Source organism: Pyxicephalus adspersus, chromosome 3 (assembly GCF_032062135.1).
Source record: "Pyxicephalus adspersus chromosome 3, UCB_Pads_2.0, whole genome shotgun sequence".
Lineage (NCBI taxonomy): Eukaryota > Metazoa > Chordata > Amphibia > Anura > Pyxicephalidae > Pyxicephalus > Pyxicephalus adspersus.
The window spans coordinates 117,891,925-117,911,695 of NC_092860.1; the positions used below are offsets into that span (position 1 = coordinate 117,891,925).

General features: G+C 36.1%; 1 protein-coding gene across 2 annotated transcripts in view; it reads left to right on the forward strand.

The window, feature by feature from the left end:
• STOX2 (storkhead box 2) overlaps nucleotides 1–19,551 on the forward strand; it is a 62,422-nt gene extending 42,871 nt beyond the window's left edge. Inside the window, exons 3-4 of one of the 2 annotated variants that reach the window (XM_072406120.1) lie at nucleotides 2,972–5,234; nucleotides 12,806–19,550. In XM_072406120.1, coding sequence (XP_072262221.1) covers nucleotides 2,972–5,234; nucleotides 12,806–13,004 — 2,462 coding nt within the window. In that variant the 3' untranslated portion in view covers nucleotides 13,005–19,550. Of the gene's footprint in view, nucleotides 1–2,971; nucleotides 5,235–12,805 lie in introns of both variants that reach the window. The other variant, XM_072406121.1, reaches the window with a different exon arrangement.
• The last annotated feature ends 220 nt before the right edge of the window (nucleotides 19,552–19,771 follow it).

Consider the following 19,771-nt stretch of genomic DNA (forward strand, 5'->3'; position numbering starts at 1 on the left):
AATACCAATCCTCAACAGATTTCAGTTTTTTGTAATCTATAGTTTTTCTTGCAATATAAATTTTGCATGTATGATATGATGCTGATGTGTTGCAAGTGAATTTCAGACCTCTGCATACAAAGCATATATGAATTAAGGCAAAAACATAAAAAGTTAACATTAGGAAATTGCCCTAACTCAGCTGGCATAAACTGATTTGTGTGAACTTAATAGTTAACATCTAATGGATATAGTAGTTCATTAGTAAAAAAGATATATTTGTTGACTGTTTAACTGTGTAACACTACACATCTTCCTTCCAATGTCTTCCACTTTTGCCCAAAGAGCTACTTTAATTTCACATCATTTTACCAAAGGTGAATTTAAGAATGAGCACAATTAAAAAAAAAAAAACTCACAAGAAATTTCACTGGCTGGAGTGGTTACTCACTAACATTTTGTTGGACCGCCATTAGCTTTAAATATTGCACACCTATGCCATGGCATGTTTGATAAGCTCATGCAATGTCATAACATTTATTTCCATCTATAGTTTCATTATTTTTTTGCCAGGAGCTTTTATTGATGATAGCAGAGTCAGAAAATGGCAAAAAAATGTAGCATATTCCAATATTTCTTCATGGAGTTAATGATGTCTGGCATGTCATCTTGGAATATGCCCATGCCATCAAAAAATGAGCATGCATTTAAAAATGCACAGCAGTACATGTTCAAACTACATTTCCTTGTAAGTTAAAAAATAAATGTGTGTGTGCACTAGGCTGAAGCCCTAAGGGATTTTGCATAGATTATAAAAGGACATTTTTGGAGCAATGATCTGGCTAATTATACCTGCCTGTTAAAGCACTTCTGACCATTAGAAACTCTATTAATTGCTCACAAGGATATCCCTACTTGTTAAAATGCCTCATTGTGCAGTGTGTACCTACACTGTAAGATAACAGCTGTCTTCCTACCTGCCCTTTTTGAGAGGATATCTGACAATCTAGAAAACCATATATTTTCCTCTGTCCATGCTGATGAATCGATAAATTTAAGAGCGACTTTCTGAAAGATTTTTTCCATTTGAGTTTAATAGGAGTGTTAAGTGCTAGCTTTTAATTGAATGCCAGGTTACAGCAGTGACATAGGCAGAAGGAAAGAAAGTAAAGAACAGCAGAGGAACGGCTATCTGACATAAATGTAGGTATAATGAAAGTGAAGATCTTTTAGAATCTCTTTTTTAGTGTTTTTTGGTCGTGCAGGACAGGCGAGTATTGTTTGTTTTACCCAAGTCTGCTGATTCAATGTAAAAATTGTCATAGTTGTCAAGTCTGCAGACCTAGGCCCTAGAACCTGCCAAAGTTCAGCTTGATATTGTTAATTATATATACTTTATAGAGATAATTCAAGTCAATATTTCCTTTCCCTGACTTTAATGTTATAGTTATTACTTTGATTTCAAGTTGATTATTTTTTTTAGTATTGATTTAAAACGTAATAAAAGTAGATGAAAAACCAACAAAGCAATGGCAGTTTACATCTGGTAATCCTTCAGTGAAAGGGCTTTTTTGACATGGTAGGAATCTACTTGTTCACTTGTGTATCCTTTATCAAGCGGTAAGATCTTTCCATCAGTTGTGCGTTTCCATCATTGGATGTTGTGGGTTTCATCCTATTTACCATGTTGCTTTTCTATATAGGCATGATAATAAACCTGGCATTTACCTTGGCGTGTGTGGCATGTGTTAATCAAACTTTCATTGGTATATCTTAAGGTTTTTCCTGGGGTAAATGCTTCTTCTGGTAATCAAGATTATCTTGGGTCATCATTCCTTGTGAGCAACAAACAAAACCTAATCTTCTGCCTATGAGCTCGGTGCAAGGGCACAACAGACTCTCTTGAGATGCAGGAAACGTACATGTCTCAGATGATTCAGTGTCCAGACAGCTTTTGAATTATTAAAGGACTACATAATCTTAACTAACAGTATGCTCCTGTCATCCCAGTATTCTGAAGAATGGAATCTGCAAAATTAGGGATTCCAAACAACCAGTGTTAAAATTTAGAAATCTTAAAAATGCAGCATAAAAAAAAATGTTGGAAAGGTTTTTATGAAATTGTTTACATGCTATCCACCATATCCCTTTGCAAGCAAAGCAACTCTTTTACAAAATAACTTACCAATGTGCTTGTTTTTAGTAGTTTCTTTACTGTATCAAGTTTCTAGATATCATTCACTCTGATTAGTTGTGCATAGTTGGCGTTTCCATGAACATTTTCTTTTTCAGGATGCTGGGCTTATATTATAATCACAGTGGGCATTTGGTCAAATATTTCTAAACTTTTATCCTTGTTGTCTTTTTTGTTAGGACCAGAGTTTATAGCTACTATTACAATTATTATGCTAACTCAGGAATATTTGTTGCCAATACTTTTACAACTAAGGTGGAGTGCTTTGTGGTGTGTTTTTTTCAGTTTTTTTTAAATGTTCATTCTCTTAAATGTAGGTCATGGACTGGTTGGCATTGTGCATCCAACCTAGATCGGTTATTACACACCTAGTGGGTAGTGTGTGTGTATATATATATATATTTATATTTTAACAAAATGATCTGCTGTTATAGCGATTACATGCCACAGAGTTATGATGTTGTCATGCTATTTGCAATGCTGTTTCTCTTTTTTCCAACGTGGTCGCACACCTAGAAGTCTGTAGTGTGGCATTGTGAAGCTCACTTTTGTCAGTGCACACAATTTTATTTATTTTTTTACTATTGTAAAAGATTACTGTATACTACATTTAAATGTATCCATTAGGATGTCAGCACTAGGAGTTGCTTTTTTGAAAGAATGTGAAGTTTTTGATTGTGGTATATGGAACGATATATTGACACTTTTATACAAGACGTGCATGGTGTAGTAAATTTAATGTTTTTTGTTTTGTTTTTTCTAATTTACTAATTTTCTTTTCGTTATATTTTTTTACAGGTGTACCAACGCCAAGCCCAGAAATCCTGCGACATACACTTAATATGCTTGTACGAGAGAGGAAAATCTACCCAACCCCAGATGGATACTTTATAGTGACCCCACAGACCTATTTCATAACCCCATCCCTTATAAGAACTAACAGTAAATGGTACCACTTGGATGAAAGGATACCTGACCGGTCTCAGTGTACCTCTCCACAACCAGGAAATATTACGCCATCTCCTTCAGGGTGCGTCAGGGACAGAACTCTCTCCAAAAACCACTGCGACTCTTGTCATTGCTGCAGAGAAGATATGCATAGCATCCATGCATCTACCTTACAAAGGAAATCTGCAAAAGACTGCAAAGACTCCTACTGTCCTCCCTCATTGTGCCAGATACCCCCTACAGAAAAAAGCAAAAGTACTATAAATTATTCCTATAAAACTGAAACCCTCTCAAAACCTAAAGATGGGGATAAGCCATCTAAAAAATTTGGTCTAAAATTATTTAGGCTAAGTTTTAAAAAGGACAAGGCAAAACAGCTGGCCAACTTTTCTGCCCAGTTCCCTCCTGAGGAATGGCCCCTTCGAGATGATGACACCCCAAATACCATACCCCGTGAAGTAGAGATGGAGATCATTAGGCGAATTAACCCAGATTTGACAGTGGAAAATGTCGTACGGCACACTGCACTAATGAAAAAACTTGAAGAAGAAAAATCTCAGAGGAGCAAAGCTGGTTCATCAGCTCACCATAGTGGTAGAAGCCGGCGAAGCAGGACTCACAGAAAAACTCATGGAAAATCTCGGTCACATAGCAAGAATAGGGCTTCCAAAGGTGACCCTTCTGAAGGCTCCCACTTAGACTTACCTGGGGAAAGAGAGTATGAGTTCTATCATCCTCGGAATCGTTCACCAAGGGAAGGTTGTTTCATAATGGAGCGTAAGGGAGGAGAAAATTTTGTAGTGCTCAGCAATCCAAACATGATCGAATCTCATTTTCCTGTTACACCAGAATGGGATGTATCTGGTGAACTGGCCAAAAGGAGAACTGAAATGCCTTTTCCTGAACCCTCAAGGGGGAGTTCCCATTCCAAGGTCCATCGAAGCCACAGCCATACACAGGATAGAAGGTCAAGAAATGAAAGGTCAAATAAAGCCAAGGAAAGGTCTAGGTCAATGGACAACTCAAAGGGACCTTTAAGTGGTGCTTCTTTAGGTACGCCAGATGACCTGGGTGAAGGCCTGAGTCTTGACGATAAAACACCAAGCCAGTCTTTTATAGATGATGGCACTTTAAGACCATCTCATAGTAGTTTGAGTCACCAAAGGACTCTGTCCTACAAAGACCCATGCGTTCCTGAACTTGCTAGTGGTGGTGCAGATACCCCTAAATCATGTAGCCTGTTGGAACAAGGCAAACTTCCAGAGACTTTATCCTCCTACAGTGAACTTAATTCTTGTTCCAAAAAAACAGCGGATGACTATTTTCAGTGTAACACATCTAGTGAAACAATTCTTACTGCTCCATCCCCATTAGGTAAAAATAAAGAGGACATTGATATATCGAGTCTCACAGAAGGCTTGAAAAGACTTTCTCCTGCTGAGAAGCCACAGCAACACATAGCCAGAGAGCAAGGTGAATACAAGGAAGACTCACCAAAAGGTACTGTTAGTGGTCTATCAGTTGCTGCTTCTGGTCAGACCCCAGAGGTGATTGCAAATGGGCGATTGGTGCCACATCACAATGCAGAATCGAGCAGCCTTGATAAAAGGAAAGAAATATTCAGTAAAGATACTCTATTCAAACCTTTGCACAATAGTCTATCTGTGAACAGTTTTCACAAATCAGGTGTGAATTTGCTGAAAACACACCAAAAGACTTCTCCTGAAACACTGCCAGCAAGCATTGAGAACTTTGAGCAACCTATTACCACCTCAGTTACCCCAAACCTTGCCGTCTCACCAAGGCCACAGGAGCCAGCAGGAAATCAAGAAGCCTCCTTTGATTACTACAACGTCTCGGAAGATGACGAGTCAGAGGAAGGTACACAAAAAACAGCAGAGGAAGAAAAAAACAGAGATGATGTTGGGACAATGCAGTGGTTGCTACAGCGGGAGAAAGAGAGGGATTTACAAAGGAAGTTCGAGAAAAACCTCACACTTCTAAATCCAAAGGAAACTGACAGCAGCGGTAGCCAGCGAGCCACACATTCGGCTCGTTTGGACAGCATGGACAGTAGTAGCATCACTGTAGACAGTGGATTTAATTCCCCACGGTAAGAAGATGTAGCCTCTGTGATTTCTGATATATTGTTGAATTTTTCTTTTGATACATGGATCAGTAATCAAGGTGGTAAATGTATATTTTCAAACCAAGGTTTTATGTTGGAAAATGTTCATTTTTGTGGCTGATGTAGAGACCTAAGTTGTCTAACATGCTGCTTTCCTTCTTGTATCATTAGTTACATGGTACAACACATTGCAACATTCTCTTTTTGATTTATTTTTTTGTAAGGCACCTTTATTTATTGATGTATTTGATTTGTTCAGTTTCAGTATTTACCCCTATTCCACTTTCACATTTTGTTATACTGTACATGTATCCAAAGCTTTGTTTTTTTTGCCATCTATGTCCTTTGGGGGGGAACATTATCTGGACTTCCTGACTTGCAACACGTAATGAGTGGAAATCTCTTCAAACTTATGAAAAATGCACTTCTAATCCTGTTCTGGTGACAATTAATTTTTCCCTTACTTTCCGTCTTGATAACAGCGGTCACAAAACTCGTTTGAAGCCTTCATAATTTTATACAGAAAAATAAATTTTGGTTTTAGATACACTAGAGAAAAGGCTAGTCTATTTAAAAACAGATACTTTTACATTTATGTTAGAGGTATAATTCTTATTTACCTTGAGCTCCCAGTTCTATTAACCTTGCCATGTAATAATGTAGCACTATCATTCTTCTGTATGTTTTTAGTTATTATATGTTGTACATACTGCAGCAGGAAAAGTAGATTCCATGATCATAACATTGAAAGTGATCCCCAGTGAGAAAATCTATCTATTAAAGCTTTGGGCCTTATTCTTGCAAAAAATACCAGATTTTAGACCAACTATGAGCTGTTTTAAAATAAAAAAACAGTCATTCCTTCAAACATTCAACATCAAGGGAATGTCAGATTCCCTGTTTTAAAACAAGAGTCCTCTGTGTTCAGAGACTGGCATTCGCAAAAATTACAATTCAAAAATTAAACTAGATATGCCTACGTATACAAAATTACATTTTTGAAATACTTAATGTCAGTATATTCTATACTCAGTATATTTACAGAACTAATCACAAAGAAGTCCATTTGTATGATTTCCTTTTATGCTGATGATCAGGACAATCACGTTGAAGGCTCCAGCAGTAGTCTGCCATCATGTGTCTATCCCATCTGCCCTGATACCTTTCTTCCATCACCTTTATATCTTGATGGAACCTTTTTCCTTGTTCCTCAAATCGCCAAGGTTTTCTGGAATTGTTTGCAAATGGCTATAGAGATAGTGTACCTTTATGCTCATAGTAGCACCCAAATTTTTAAAGTTTAAGGGCAAGTTTTGTACCAGTTCTTCATAATTTTGTGCTTTATGGTTACCCAAGAAGTTCTTGACAACCATGACATAGCTGTGCAAGACAGAAGCTTCAGTATCAGTCATGAAACTTGTGAAATTCAAAATATTTATCAGTTTCCGAATCTGGGGTACATCAAAGATTCCTGCTTTTAATTTTTCAGTACTCAATCCAGAGAAGAATCCACAAATGTATTTGAAGCAATCACCGTCCTTGTTCAGGGCTCTAACAAATTGCTTCATTAATTCCAACTTTATGTGTGGTGGTGAAGAATTTTTTTTTTTCTTTGTCAACCATTGGCTCATTATTGCTGTTCACTGCACCTTTTCACATGTTTTCCCTTGGAGGCCATGTCACTTTTTTCCAGTGATCCTGCTTTGCTCTACTATGCCACAAGCAGATGAAACATGAGTACTTTGTGTATCCACTTTGCTGTCCGAGTAGGAAGTTCACCATTTTTAAATCAACACATATGGACCATTGGTGTTCATGATAGCAAAGCTTTTAAGTAAGACCATTTTGATATTTTCATATTCTTCTTTAAGTTTGGTTAAGTGTCCAATTGGAATTGATGCATAGCAGTTGCCATTATGCAGTAAAGCAGATTTCAAACTCCGAGTGGAACTGTCAATGAAAAGCCGCCAGTCTTCTGCTCCGTATTCTGGTACTCCCATATGGGCTATTAGTCCAGGGATGTTACAACAGTACACAAAGTCTCCATCTTTACTGAAATATGGTAGGAGTGTCACCTCTCTTGTCCTATAAACCGTTATTTTAAATTCTGGTCTCAGAGAGTTCTTTTCTTTTAGCCTGGATGCTAAAAGTTCAGATGTTTGTTTTGACAGACTTGGGTCACGTATTAAGTCATTCAACTCTTCTAGGGAGAACTGCTGGTTTGATGAAACACTTCCTTCCTATTTACTTCCACTTCTATCTCCTGGGTTACACTCCAAACCCTGTATATCCTCCATGTCAGATACAGGAATATCAGGGAGTGTACTGAACACTGGTATGGGAACATCAGCACCATGCTGCACAGGTTGTCCTGCTGATTCTAAATCAGGGTACTGCCACTTGTTTTTCTTATAACGATTGAAACCTTTTACATTCACAGCACAAAAATTACAATCATTATGATAATTTTTGGACTCTCGCCATACCATTGGTACACCAAATTTCAAACTTTTCAGTTTTCCATTTTTCCACTCATGTAGACACTCTACACAAGTTTTGCATACCATATGGATAGAGACATAATGATAGAGAGAGGGATAGAAAAGACATGCTTTTATAGGCAGAATGTGTATTTAAAATATTTTGTTTCATTACTTTTCTAATTTTCTTCACTATACAGAGTCATACTGCGCTAGACCTTATCTTACACAGTTCCACTATGATAGGATTACATCATGGGTTAAAAATAAGTGTCTCGTGGTGTCAGCAATGTCTCAATTCCCGAGGCATTTCGCCCATCTGGGCTTCCTCAGGGGTTTGGGAGACCTTTCAAATTATAATAATACATATTCCCATCGGCTTAACTCAACAGTGCTAACCATTAAGTATTTATCAGTTTAATTCAAAAATGGTATCCATATTTGTATTTATATTATCAGTGAAAACATAGGTTGCACTAATATAGGTTATCCTATCCTATAGGGTATTTTTGACAGATGGTACATAAAAATAACTTACTTGGTGCTGGTACATGGACTGTATAAACACAAACTCTAATGGCAGAGAGCCAAGTTCCTGATGGTGACATTGAGTAGTTTGGATGATCTAAACAGAAGAAAATGTTATAAGGGGAGTACAAAGGGTTACCCCTTTCTGTTTCCATAGTCCATGTACCAGCAACGCGTTGGAAGACACTTGTTTTTAACTGATGATGTAATCCTAGCATAGTAACTCTAGGTCGAGCGCAGTAGGACTCTGTATAGTGTAGGAAAATAGAAATTTAATGAAGCAAAATATTTTAAATACACGTTCTGCCTATAAAAGCCTGTCTTTTCTATCCCTCTCTCTACCATTATTTCTAATCACACTTCAGACTAGGCACCCTACATTCCCTGATAATACAGACCGATTACTCTCTTGGTGAACCATTATTCTATTACCATATGGGGAGTCCTATACTTATCTTGGTCCCCCAATTTTATACCAAAATATGCAAGATATGCTTGTTTCACAAACTGTAATGTTTTTCTGTTTTTGCTGACAATATTCACCACAAATGTAGCAAAATACAATAGGGTCATTTAAACAACTTCTTCTTGAAGAACTCATATTTCTGTAAGAAAAGAAAATGTATGAATAAAAAGAAGGCAAATGAAAGTTTTGTGAAAATAATGCTACATTTAATATATAAAATGAAAAACATCAGTGTAAATAAAGATTGATAATATTATGCTGTTAACATTGGTTGTTGGTAAAATCGTTCATTCCAATTCCTGTATCATAAGAACTACAGCCAATTCAATGAAACTGCTGTCATTTCTGGATTCAGCAGACCTGAAATACACTAAATATATTAAAAAATCCTTTTGCAAGTGGAAATATTTTTTTTTTGTTGACCTGTGTTATCAGTAGGAGAGAATTGTAAAAAAAAAAAAATGTCTGATAATGCAACCATTCAATGTCAGTGGTGTACCCTAATATCAGTTTAATATTGCATAAGTTTGTTTCCTGGTTTGCCTTGAACCCCCCTTGTAGTCTGCCTGGAATGCCGTGACTGATAGATGTAACCTTTAAAAGGAAAGAGCTATTTTTGTAGGAAAAGTGTACAAGGGCATTGATGTGATGCCCTTGTACACTCAGCTGCCAGCTGATTCTCCCTGAGCTCCACATGCGTGCCAGCTCAGTTTAGTCAGTTTATGTATCACCATGTTCTATCATGCAAACTTCTGTTATTGTCCGCTCACTCCCAACAAAATTCCTGTAAGCTGCCATCAACAAAAACACCACAGTCATCATGAATGATGCTTCCCAGCACAAGCAACCTACTAATAATCGAGTAAAAGTTTGCTATCACATTGTACAACAGCAGGATGCTTGTAAAGCATTGTGTATTATCTTCAGTGTTAACAGGTTTTATTTTCTTTCTGCTGCTCAAAGAATTTTCAGATATCTTTAAGAAGAAATACGTATGTAATATTCGGAATAGTATTACCCAGAATTTGATGCAATAAACTGGTGGCAAATACTGAAAGATTATTTTATTGTAAGAAAAGATCCCTGAAGCTTTTACCATGGGCCTGATTTATTAAAGCTCTCCTATCACTTTCATCTGTGAACCTGGGTGATCCAGCAAACCTGGAATGGATCTGGTCCATGATTCAAAACATTTGCTAACAAATGGCAAATTACTTTTAGGAAATCCATTCCAGGTTGTCTAGATCACCCAACTTCACTAATAAAAGTGTATCCTCTCCAGCCTTGAAGAGCTTTAATAAATTAGGGCTTGTGTTTTTATGTTTTCATCATTCCAGCTACCTGTGTACCCCTTAGGCCTGGAGAAATGTTCACATTTCCACTATGGGCCTGTTTATTCAGTGATACTTTGTCAATATAAGAAATGAGAAAAGGTAAATACATACATTGTTTTTACGGACAAGTTGGTCTTTCTTTTTGGCAATTATTTTGTAAAAACACATTTTAGTGTAAACTATTGACAAAAAATACATTAAAAATGAAGAAAAAATGTTTTTTTCTGTTTTAATTGGGGTTTGTTTTAGGAAAAGGTTTCATTATAAATTCCAAATTTTATTCTATCCCAATATTATAAAACAATAATTTGTTCCGCTAAATTTACATTTAGTAGAAGGCACAACATAGTTATTTGAAACTAAAAAAGCTGTTGATGTGAAACTATAAAAGTTGCAAACAAAAAGTTTGCAAACTAAAAAAAGTAAAAATTATTTTTAAAAAAGTAAAAATTTTACTTCTTTTACATTCAGATCGGAGCACATCCATGCTCACATAGCTCCTAACAGCTGGCAACATGCCGCTAGATCACTACCAGCATTTACACATTTTACAGCAGGTAGTATGGAGCTGCTGTCCACTCTATCTCACTGCCAGTGTTAACATTACTTGAACCTTACTGCAGCTTCTGTTGTGAAATTTTGTAGACCACTAAGCAAGAGTAAGTTTAAAGCAGAACTAAACTGAAAACAAAAAAATTACACTTACCGTCAATCCTGCAGATCCCTCAATGGCGCTGGTCTTTCCCGTGTTGTCCTGGAATTCCTTTTCGTCCCGTGCTAAGGAAGCCCCAGGTGCCGCCATCTACTGTCTTCTCTTCTGTCGTCTTCTTGGCACGTCACCCAATCTCGCACGGTGCAGGCTCAGGTGACGTAGCCCTCTGTAAAGGAGGAAAACAAGAGCCAATCTCACTCCACTTGTGTAAGATCAGCATCTCTTTCCCGTAATACAAAAAAATTCCCCTAATCTCGGACATGGGCAGAAGGAGCACCCAGAGTCAGACCTGTGACATAGGTATCACGGGAGGCTCTGCACTCCCATTCAGTCTTGACTAAATCAGTCTCAAGACTGAAAGGGACAGTGCTGTAAAAAAAAAAAAGTGTTGCACTTAAAAAAAAATTAATAACATGTTGCTTTACATATCAGGGTTGTCTACCCTTTAATGTAAAGTGAAATTATTGAGATTAGGTATGCTTTAGGTACATTTTGCTTTGTGCTTATTCAGACACACTGGCTCATTAATGTCATTGAAGTGAATTTAAAGCTGCAGTTTAATGGATATAAAACATCTAAAAACCTAAATTTATAACTATCATAAAGCATCCATTGTAATGGATGTTTCCTTCCACAACTAAAAACAATTAGTGTTTAATAGTACATGTATAATGTAAATTAAAGATGTGTCTTTCTTTCTGTGTATAAAGGCAGCCATATTTGTTAAAGCGAGCCAAAAAAAAAACAAAGGACACAGGTGGACTGGAGGTAGTACTAATTGACAAAAGTGAAAATGCAATGCCTCGTGTCACTGTATTGCACATGAACTGTGTAGTGTAGTGCTTGGCACACAGAGCCAGCTGTTGGAGTCGATGTAACTCCTGCACATGAAGATGCCACCTTCCAAGGATGAAGCAATGCAGCAGTCCTGGACCTCTCATTGCTGCAGGGTGGCTGCAGAAATGTAAGCCTGTGCCATAATGCTGATTATGGTAGATGCTTACCACCCACAAATGAGGTTATGTCTGCTTTAGGGTGCAGATCTGTGATTGTTTACCATAATGATACAGATCGATCATTCTGTCTGTAAAACATTAAGTTCTCCAAATGGCTTTTAATGGAAGTCTTAGCAGTTGTCCTATAGTGTTACTGCATACATTGCCTACAGCACAGATGGCCATTAACGTGAGAATATACAAATAAAAAAAGACTCCAGTAAAACAGTAAAAAAATAAATAAAAGAAGTGCCTCACAATTTTGTACCTGTAAATTTTATTCGACTGCAGCAGTGGAAAATCTGGTTTTCCACCCTGCCAAACAGGGCTGGGCTGTGTGAATATCAGCACTGGATAAACAAAAACCCATCAACAGGTCGTACTTTTTTTTCCCATGTATTTACTGTACATCATCTGTTCATTAAGCTGTTTGCCTAGAGCTCAACTTTAAGGGCCATTTTAGACTTGCTGTTGACCAGAGCAATTCTCTACAGACTCAACTATACTCCCAATTACTCCCATTAAACTGAATAGGAGCACTAAGAAACCATTTTGTGCAGTTGCAGTGGATCGCTTCTGCCCATGCGGTTGCAAGCACAGCACCTGCACTGTTGCACACTTGCACACTTACAGGTTGCACTGCACAGCAAGGTGAATGCATGCAAATGTGTTAAGTGAGTTGTGATTTGAATTGGGTGTGTGGTTTGCTGTCCCTGAGCTCATAGCATCAGCTTTCTCTATACATGGGAGCAGCAAATCATGCGTTTTTCCACCACAAATATGAGGGTGGAAAAGAGGCCTATTGGTAAATAGTATTTGAAAATATGTACTGTTAATGCACTGTAGTTTACCATCTGGTGTTCAACCATTTGTCTATATATTGTTCACCTGTGTTCATGCTTCCTTTTCTATTCCCAGTGTTGGCTATATATTTTTTCCCAGAGTTTTTAAAAAGCTGGGTCATTATTTACAAAAACTGGGGAGCAGCCAGTCAAGCACAAGAAAAATGACACTTTTTATTCTTTTTGGTTTACTTTTCAGGACACGGGAGAGCCTGGCTTCCAATACTTCGAGTATTGTGGAAAGTAACAGAAGGCAGAATCCAGCTCTGAGTCCTGCCCATGCTGGTGCTGGCCCAGCTTTTAACTTCCGAACATCTGCTGCAGAAACTACAACAACGGATGCTGATAAATTACAGAAACCCGCTAACTGTTTGCAAGCTTCTGTAACTAGTGTTTGATAGCCGCTCAGCCTCAAATCTTGTTCTGTCTCATCCTCTACAGCAAAGTTTACTACACTGGGACCGATGTTTACATCTCTTTACAAGCAAGCCTCACATCCACAGCTTTTGTGTCTTTTTAAAACTGTGCTGCTAATTAGCCCAGGGGGCAACAACAAGAACAAAATACCAACTTGTTGTTTTCTGTTTGTTTATTTTTATTTTCAATTTAGATTTTATTTTACTTGCCCTCATTCCTTTCCATCATGTAAAGCTCGTTAGGAAGTGAATTACAGTAGAGGTTAATATGCACATTCTTCTTCATGTAACTGTAACAGAGCACATTCAGGAGTCTAGACACTGTAATATTTTTTTTCTAATTTATATTTGTGATGCTGTGCGGCATACAATGATCAGTACTTCCTTTAAAGCAGCGGTGCTCGGTAAAAAAACAAAAAAAAAAACAACTTTGTAGATTAGTGGACCAGTTTTTACTCTGTTCTGTGTCCTCCTTAGTTATAAAGACAGAGAGAAAGAAAGTCTATTTATTTTTACCAGTGTAAAAAAAAAATGTTAAATGACCTAATTTTAAACGCATATATATTCCTACTTAGTGCCCATGATGTTAAGCAAATGTGAAGAACCAAAATACAACACCATATCACTCTGCAATAATGATTGCTACATCTGTGCTTCTTTACCTTCTACTAAAAGTCAGTGTGCTTCACATATGAATATAAAAATGTACTGAATGTGTTGTTCAGGGATCTGCATGCAGTATACAGAATGACAGTTGTGTTACTCCTTGCTATAACAATACGCTCAAGTCATAAATAACACAGTATTCTCATAATTCAAACAAACAACAAAATAACAGTATCACAAGTTACTAGAAAAATATACCCTATAGAAAACAAATTTCCTTGCTCCTAATAATTAATAGTTCCTGACTTCGGAATATTGGTGCTCGGAGTTTTTAAATGAAGTTCAAGAAGTAAATCTTTGGTTATAATGAATTCTAATAATAAAAAAAAACTGCCATAATTTACATTTAGACTAATGGAGTGCATGTTACCCAGGTGGGTTATATAAACCATAATGTGTTTTGTTACATCTTTCGGTGTACAATGAGAAATCTGCACATCATCAATTCATCCATTCATAATCACACAGAAGTGTTATTATTTTTTAATCATCTACTAATGTTTATGCTCAAATCATTTTATTTTGCAGGGAGAGTCTATTGTTAAGGAAGATCTGATAAGGTTTGGTATGGGGTCAGCACTAAAAGGCAATAGCAGCATATGGTTAGTAACAGTCACAATTAAGAAGAGCTGTTGGCTTGAAGAAATTATTGCCTCTGATCTTCTTAATCGTGCCTCCTTTGGTTCACTTATCTGTGGCATTGGAGCATGTTTAGGAGATCAGACTTGACACAAAGATTTCACTTTGCAACAACCAGCTTTTGGTGCCTACCAGCTACTTGGCATTCTCAATCAACATTGCTGCCTATTGCCTTACTTATGGCTATAATACCTAGAAAAAAGATGCAAGCTTTTCTAACCATGGAGGTGCTAATACCAGTGAGATAAGAACCACTTATAATGGACTATTTAATAAGGAGTGAAGCAATGTGCAGATACTATAGCATACAATAAACATTTTATTAGTTATGGTATATTGTTATGGTAGATGAAAAGTAAAATCTGGTAACATGTTACTGCAATTAGCTTTTTGCACCTAAATAACCCTACAATATGCTAAGAGGCCCCTGAGATGTTGTGCAAAGCATGATTAATAATGAGGGATCAAATGTGTTCATAGCTTTATCAGAAATTGATTCTAGGGGCTGTGGTGTTGAGCTTTGGGCATGTTCATGTCATTAGTTTGAGATGCTATTAAAAAGCTTTTGTTCACCTATACAGACACAGGCGTATTACATGGCTGACACATGACTGACCCTTTTACCAGATGAAAAATAAGTTCTGGAGTAGTATGTAAGCAAATTTGGCCCAAATAATAAGTATTCTAATTACCACTTTCCATCTGTATATTACCTGCCAATAGAATTTGCCTTGTTTGTTTTTGAGTTAAGTTGGTATTGCAAAACCTAATTTAAAGTGAACAAAAGGCTGTTGACACAGGCCCCAACTCTGCTGCTGCTTTTATTAGTAGTCTGCAAAATAAAATGAGAACTGGGCTTATTTAAGAGTGTAGAGCAAAGTGCAGTAACAACCTATACCAATATATAGAAAACAAATTCCATTCAGTGTAGTAAAAAAGTGAAATATGTTCAAAATAGGTTACTGCTTATTGCATTAACTTATTGAGTAAGTCTTTTTTTTTTTTTAAAGTATTTTCCAATCCTCATTTTTAATCATAATGAATAGGCATATAACATAGTTTGTACTGCTTTTCATTTTTGTATACCTAGCGCTGCTGCTTTAAAATGCCCCGTTTAAAATTGTTCCTCTATGCCACAGATCTTTTGACAGTACCAGTAAATTAGCAGCATAACCGAACAATAGGGTCATTGAGAAACTATAGTGCCAAAGGCATTAGTACAGAGCAGTTTGGCTTTATGTGTGTATTTTACGGCTTCGTCAGATTTGTTCTGCAAAGTATTTTAAAATTGGGATTTGTTCCTTCAGTATTTTACTTTTATAATTTTCTCTTTACTTTTCGTAGAATCGCAGTGTTTCAGCCATTTGTTTTACTACAAGAACAAACTAACAAATGGGACATGGAGTAACTCTCCATACTTGTGTATTGTTGTCACATGCTCCCAGACTGCTTCTGATGGAGAAACACTAAATAATACCATTCAAAAAAAAAAATAGAGGCTGAATACGCTATTAATTATAAATCCACTTTTCTGCAATTAATTTCTAGTATAATGATAGGGTGCTCTTCAACATAAAGCCTAAGCTACACAGGTAGTGTTTAGTAGGACTGAACAATCACTGATCCCCAGATAGATAGAACAAATAGCTACGCAGTGCTCAAATGCAAGCAATGGAAGTATTGTGGAATCATGTGTAATTAATCACTACTACATTCTATTTCTGTGATCAAAAGTGATTCAAAGTTACTCTTAGCTATTGCTTTTTGGTTGAACTACCAAAAATCATCCAAGTAGGTCTGGCCCAAGGTATGGAAAACCACAACGTTTTGCATAGCTCATCATTGCAACACATACAGCAGCACTGCTGATGTGCTGCCCTTTGCTTGTTTTTTATGCACAGAAAAACACAAAGCTGTGAAGATGTTGTCAGTATTTATCTGTGTGTTAAGTAGCCCTGATATATGCAGTAACAAAATGATGTAGAGACTGCTCAAAGCATAACACACTTATTGTCTATCATCAAACTGTAGAGGCAAATACAGAAAATATTTAGATGACATGATGTTGAGAGTGGACATTAGGGGTTGGGTAAAATATTTAGAGATATTTTACTTCATTAGCAAATGATGTTTAAATCTTTAAGCTATCCCTTGACTGAACAGTAACTCTGTGGAAGCACGGTCTTCTTGTAAAGTGAGAATAATACAAACTAGGTAACCATAGGAAATAATTAAAGAGTGATTACTTTTTAGAGGCATATGTGCAGCTCTGGAAATTAGTTGATGGAGAATAATAGGGAATTTTCTTTCTTTATTTACTTACATTTTTTTTAAACTTTGTTTCTAAGGAAAAAAGAAAGGCAAGTTTAGCCTAGTAATACGATTTCTTTCAAAAGGAAGGATATAAGTTTATTTTATGTAGCTATTATTGTAATGCCTAAATTAGGCTTCTCAAAACAACATAATTTGTAATGATGAACAATTGAACAGTGTAGAAATATTGTTTAACTTTTAGGCTTTCTTTTCACGTCATTTTTTTTTTTTTTTAAATCAAGTAGTCACTAGGATAAAACAAGATCTGAGATCGTCAAGCCTGCAAGGTAAATGTGAATGTGCATTTCTGTTTTCCATTTTGTCAAGTGTGATTTACAGAATGTGTTAATGCAAAATACAAGATGCTGGAAACTTTGAGCCTGGTACTGGAAAAACTTGGAATATCAGTTGGCAGTTGTAATGTTCTAGAACTATAGTATGCTTTTCTTTAAAGGAAGTCTCAGCATCTTCTTTTTATCAATTTATGTTTTCAATTCTCAAGAGAAATACTGCATTTCAGATAGAAAGCAGACTTTTCTTTATTGATCTCTTACTAGTTCTGAAGCTTCTTGGCATTTCTTTTGTTTCTAATAGTATTCAGAGTATAAGAACAGGCTCGTGTTTTTGCTGATCTACAGCTTCATCTACAAAAGGGCATCCTTTGTTCTATGTTATGATTCCTAAAAAAAAATGCACCCTTTTTCAACAGAAAATACTTTAATGGAAATTTATGAATATTTAATTAACTATAAGAAACAGCAGTAACTACCATCTCTTCAGATTAGCTTCCATTCAATGAATGGGTCAGCTTTTGCTGGTAATATTGGGATGTAAAATGTACCAGTGGATTGAGTGGCGACCATATTTCTGGAAACTTTTCACAAGAGGTATATGCTTTGACCATGTGAGTATTGGTTTAGCTCAGAAAATGGGCATTTTTTTTTTGTAAAACATTTGTTTTATGTTTTTAGAAACTAATACAATTGTTTTTTAAATTGGAACAGGACAACCTTTACTTAATTCAAGTCCTGCCTCTGTTACACTGGTCGTTTTAAAGTCAGAATTGAATGTCATACTCAATCTTCTGAATTTGTGAATTGAGTGGGTATGACATCCTAGTAATGGAGCTGTCTTTTTTAAGTGGGGTGGAGCTTAAAAACTTTTAAGAGGAACTTTTACAACTGGTGTTCCCCAGAAGTCAGCAAGTTTTTCAGTACATTGGTGACCTTCACCAATAGTTTATTAGTTTGGAGTGATTGTACTCTTTGAGTGAAGGGTACACTTTTATCTGAGTATATAACAACATTTCAGCTGCTCCATATTTAATTTAACCCATGTTTATATTTTGCTTTGTATGTATGATTTTTATAATGTTTTTAACAATGAATTTGGTGCTAATTTGCCACTTAAGGTTGGCCAAGTTTCCTAGTGGTCTATCAATATTTTCAAGTTTTAAGACAGATAAGATTTTAGGTTGCTCTTCAAGCATCTCAGAATAGTTTATTTTAAAAGTACCCAGTACTAAGAAAAAAAAATAGACAAAATGGCAATAAAGAGTGTTTTATAATTTCTTTTGACACGTTTAGTTGACCACCCATCAACTGAACTCCAAAATAATGTTATGCAGTATTGGGGACTTAAGAACAGAACTTTTTTTTATGACTGTCAGTGTAAAGAAATTATTCATCAGGTTATAATGTTACAAAAAACAAAATCCTAGTACTGTCTACTGGTATCTCATTTTATTTCAAAGCTTGTGCCGTTTGGTTTACGCAAATGCATTTTGTGCAGCCTCAAAACATCAACACAAATCTAATGGCTTTTTGCACACTTGAGTCTAAATGTTGCTACAGTACATGTTGTATTTTACTAATGTGTTTTAATTTGCTTTATTTTTTTTTTTTTTTTGTTTTTACATACAACTACCTCCACGACTTTTAAAACGGCAGCAATGTTAAAGTATTCTGTACAAAACAAACATTTGAATCATATGGAATCCTCTTAAGAACATCAACATTTTTTGTATAACCAACCATAATTTTTCATTACCGTGGTTTGTTTCACAAAGACTAAATTTTGGGTTTTTATAAGAAATGTATATTGTGAATTAAGGGCAGACAAACCTTTATTAGTTTCATAACAGTTGGAAAGCCCACCAACTCTTTGCATTACAGCCGAAGGTTTCTTCCTGACGTCACCGAGCCATTGCAAGTCTTCAGGGGCCGGTGACTTTCATCGTAAATTTGCCAGCTTGACTGTCTTATGACGAACAAAGCCAGATATTTCAATACTACAGCTGAGTTGACTCTGCAATGACCATCTTGTTTATAGATAAAACTCATGTGAAAGAAGTCATGATTATTTCTTCAAGTCAGTGACTGAATGTGACTATTACATTAGGGGAATAAAGTCAATACATACAAGGAGGACTTTACTGTATGTTTAAAGAAAATTTTGCAGCCAAGACTGCCTTGTATAAATGTGTTTGCACTGAAAAAAATAATAAAAAAAATCTAATTCTCGGTCTCTGGTTGCTGTAAAGCCCATCCACATATGGATGCTCTGTTTATATTGTACAGAATTTCATATGAAGAAAAATGCAGTTCATGCTTTGTCTTCCCTGACGTTGCTGAATTCTAACAGCACATTTGTACCTTGGTTTTTATTGTGTCCGTGTATCATATTGTAAAGGATGTTTTGCCTGTCATGCTTAGCATTATACCTTAAAAGAAAAAACATTAACAGGAATTTTTTTTTTTTTTTTTTTTTGTAGGACTGACTAAATTCAAAGGTCCCTTTCTATGTCAATATTGTGTCCCATGTTCTGTAGTGTTCTGTGAAATATCCATTTTAATTTTTTTTAAATTGTGTTAATTTCTAAAATATTAAATAACATTTTGTATATATATATGTTTTAAGCAAACAGACTTTTTGTGCCACAGAAGACCGTGTTGGAGACGCATTCCGTCCTGGGTCTTTGTAATTACTTTGTAATTTTATCAGTTCCCTTTTATCCAGTTCACATTTAGTAGCCACCAAAAAGAAACCTAGGATAGGTAATATAACTGTATTTAGTGGTGGACTAGGCTGGAGCGTGTTAATAATAAGAATGTTGGGCTGTTGATCTTGAT